The 1,058-nt window shown below is 38.4% G+C and overlaps 1 protein-coding gene across 1 annotated transcript; it reads right to left on the bottom strand.

Annotated features, from left to right (window-relative positions):
- Window positions 1-200: 200 nt before the first annotated feature.
- On the bottom strand, window positions 201-464 carry LOC113295799 (protein PELPK2-like). Its single transcript, XM_026544126.1, has one exon. It carries the CDS (start codon window positions 462-464, stop codon window positions 201-203), a length of 264 nt encoding a protein of 87 aa, XP_026399911.1.
- Between the last annotated feature and the right edge of the window lie 594 nt (window positions 465-1,058).

Below are 1,058 nucleotides of genomic sequence, written 5' to 3' on the forward strand. Positions count from 1 at the left end.
CTTTGGAAGAGTCATAGGCACTTCAAATTTCGGCAAATTAGGTGTTGGCAGAGTTGAAATGTCGACCTTTGGCACCTCTGAATTCGCGGTTAAAGATGCTGCTTCAATCTTCTTCAATGGCAGCAATTCGAGCTTTGGTAGAGACGGAATTTCACTCTTTGGGAATGATGGCAACTCAGGTTTTGGTAAAGATGGGATGTCTATCTTAGGCAGAGCTTTGGTAAGGACGGGATGTCAATCTTTGGCAAGGATGGGATGTCAATCTTCGGCAACTCTGGCTTTGGTAAATTTGGGAACTCGGGTAACGGTGGTAATTCAGGTTTAGGTAATGTAAGTTTGGGAATCTCTGGAACAGTTGGTGTTGTTTCCAACAGATAACGAGCTGCATGAACTACCGTTACGTGATCGCAGTGAATGAGAAACAAACTACTAATCATGACAAAAATCAAATAGTGAGCAGCCATGGCTGCTGATGAACAAAGAAAGCTTAGGATTACAAATGGTTCTGGAAGGAAAGAAAATAGAATGTTTGAGAATGAATAAATGGAAAATGGGTTTGCATGATTGGGTTTTTATAAATGGATCCTTGTCAGATTTGTGACACTGACTTAAGTTAGATATTGTTAGTTGTGTTCAGGGCTCTTATATGTGAGATGGCAAGTCAACGAAGTAGGAGAGACTTTACTAACTTGTGTTTAGTTAGTTAAACTTCTCACCTGTCCTTTACAAAGATATGGTATATTAAACTCAAGACTAAGCATTCAAATTTCAAACCACTAAGAAAATTCACTGCAAGAAAATGGTGATTAACACAACACTTCAAATATTCAATAGTGTCTGAACAAAAACTCAATAGTGTCAGATCAAAAACTCACGAAAGACTAGAAAGCTACTTTGATTTCACATTAAAATCAACTCAGATAGGAAAATCAACTACAAGGCCAGAAATGCCGCTCGAAAAATATAATGTCGCTAACATAAGGAAAGATGTCTTCAATTTCATCAACAGCCGCAAGAATGCAAGAAATTGATTCTGCGCTTGGATTCCCGCATCAAAA

This window comes from Papaver somniferum, chromosome 7 (genome assembly GCF_003573695.1).
Source record: "Papaver somniferum cultivar HN1 chromosome 7, ASM357369v1, whole genome shotgun sequence".
In the NCBI taxonomy this organism is placed as follows: domain Eukaryota; kingdom Viridiplantae; phylum Streptophyta; class Magnoliopsida; order Ranunculales; family Papaveraceae; genus Papaver; species Papaver somniferum.

Excerpts from the sequence above, each read along its gene's own strand:
- LOC113295799 (XM_026544126.1), bottom strand. The coding sequence starts at position 464 with ATGGCTGCTCACTATTTGATTTTTGTCATGATTAGTAGTTTGTTTCTC.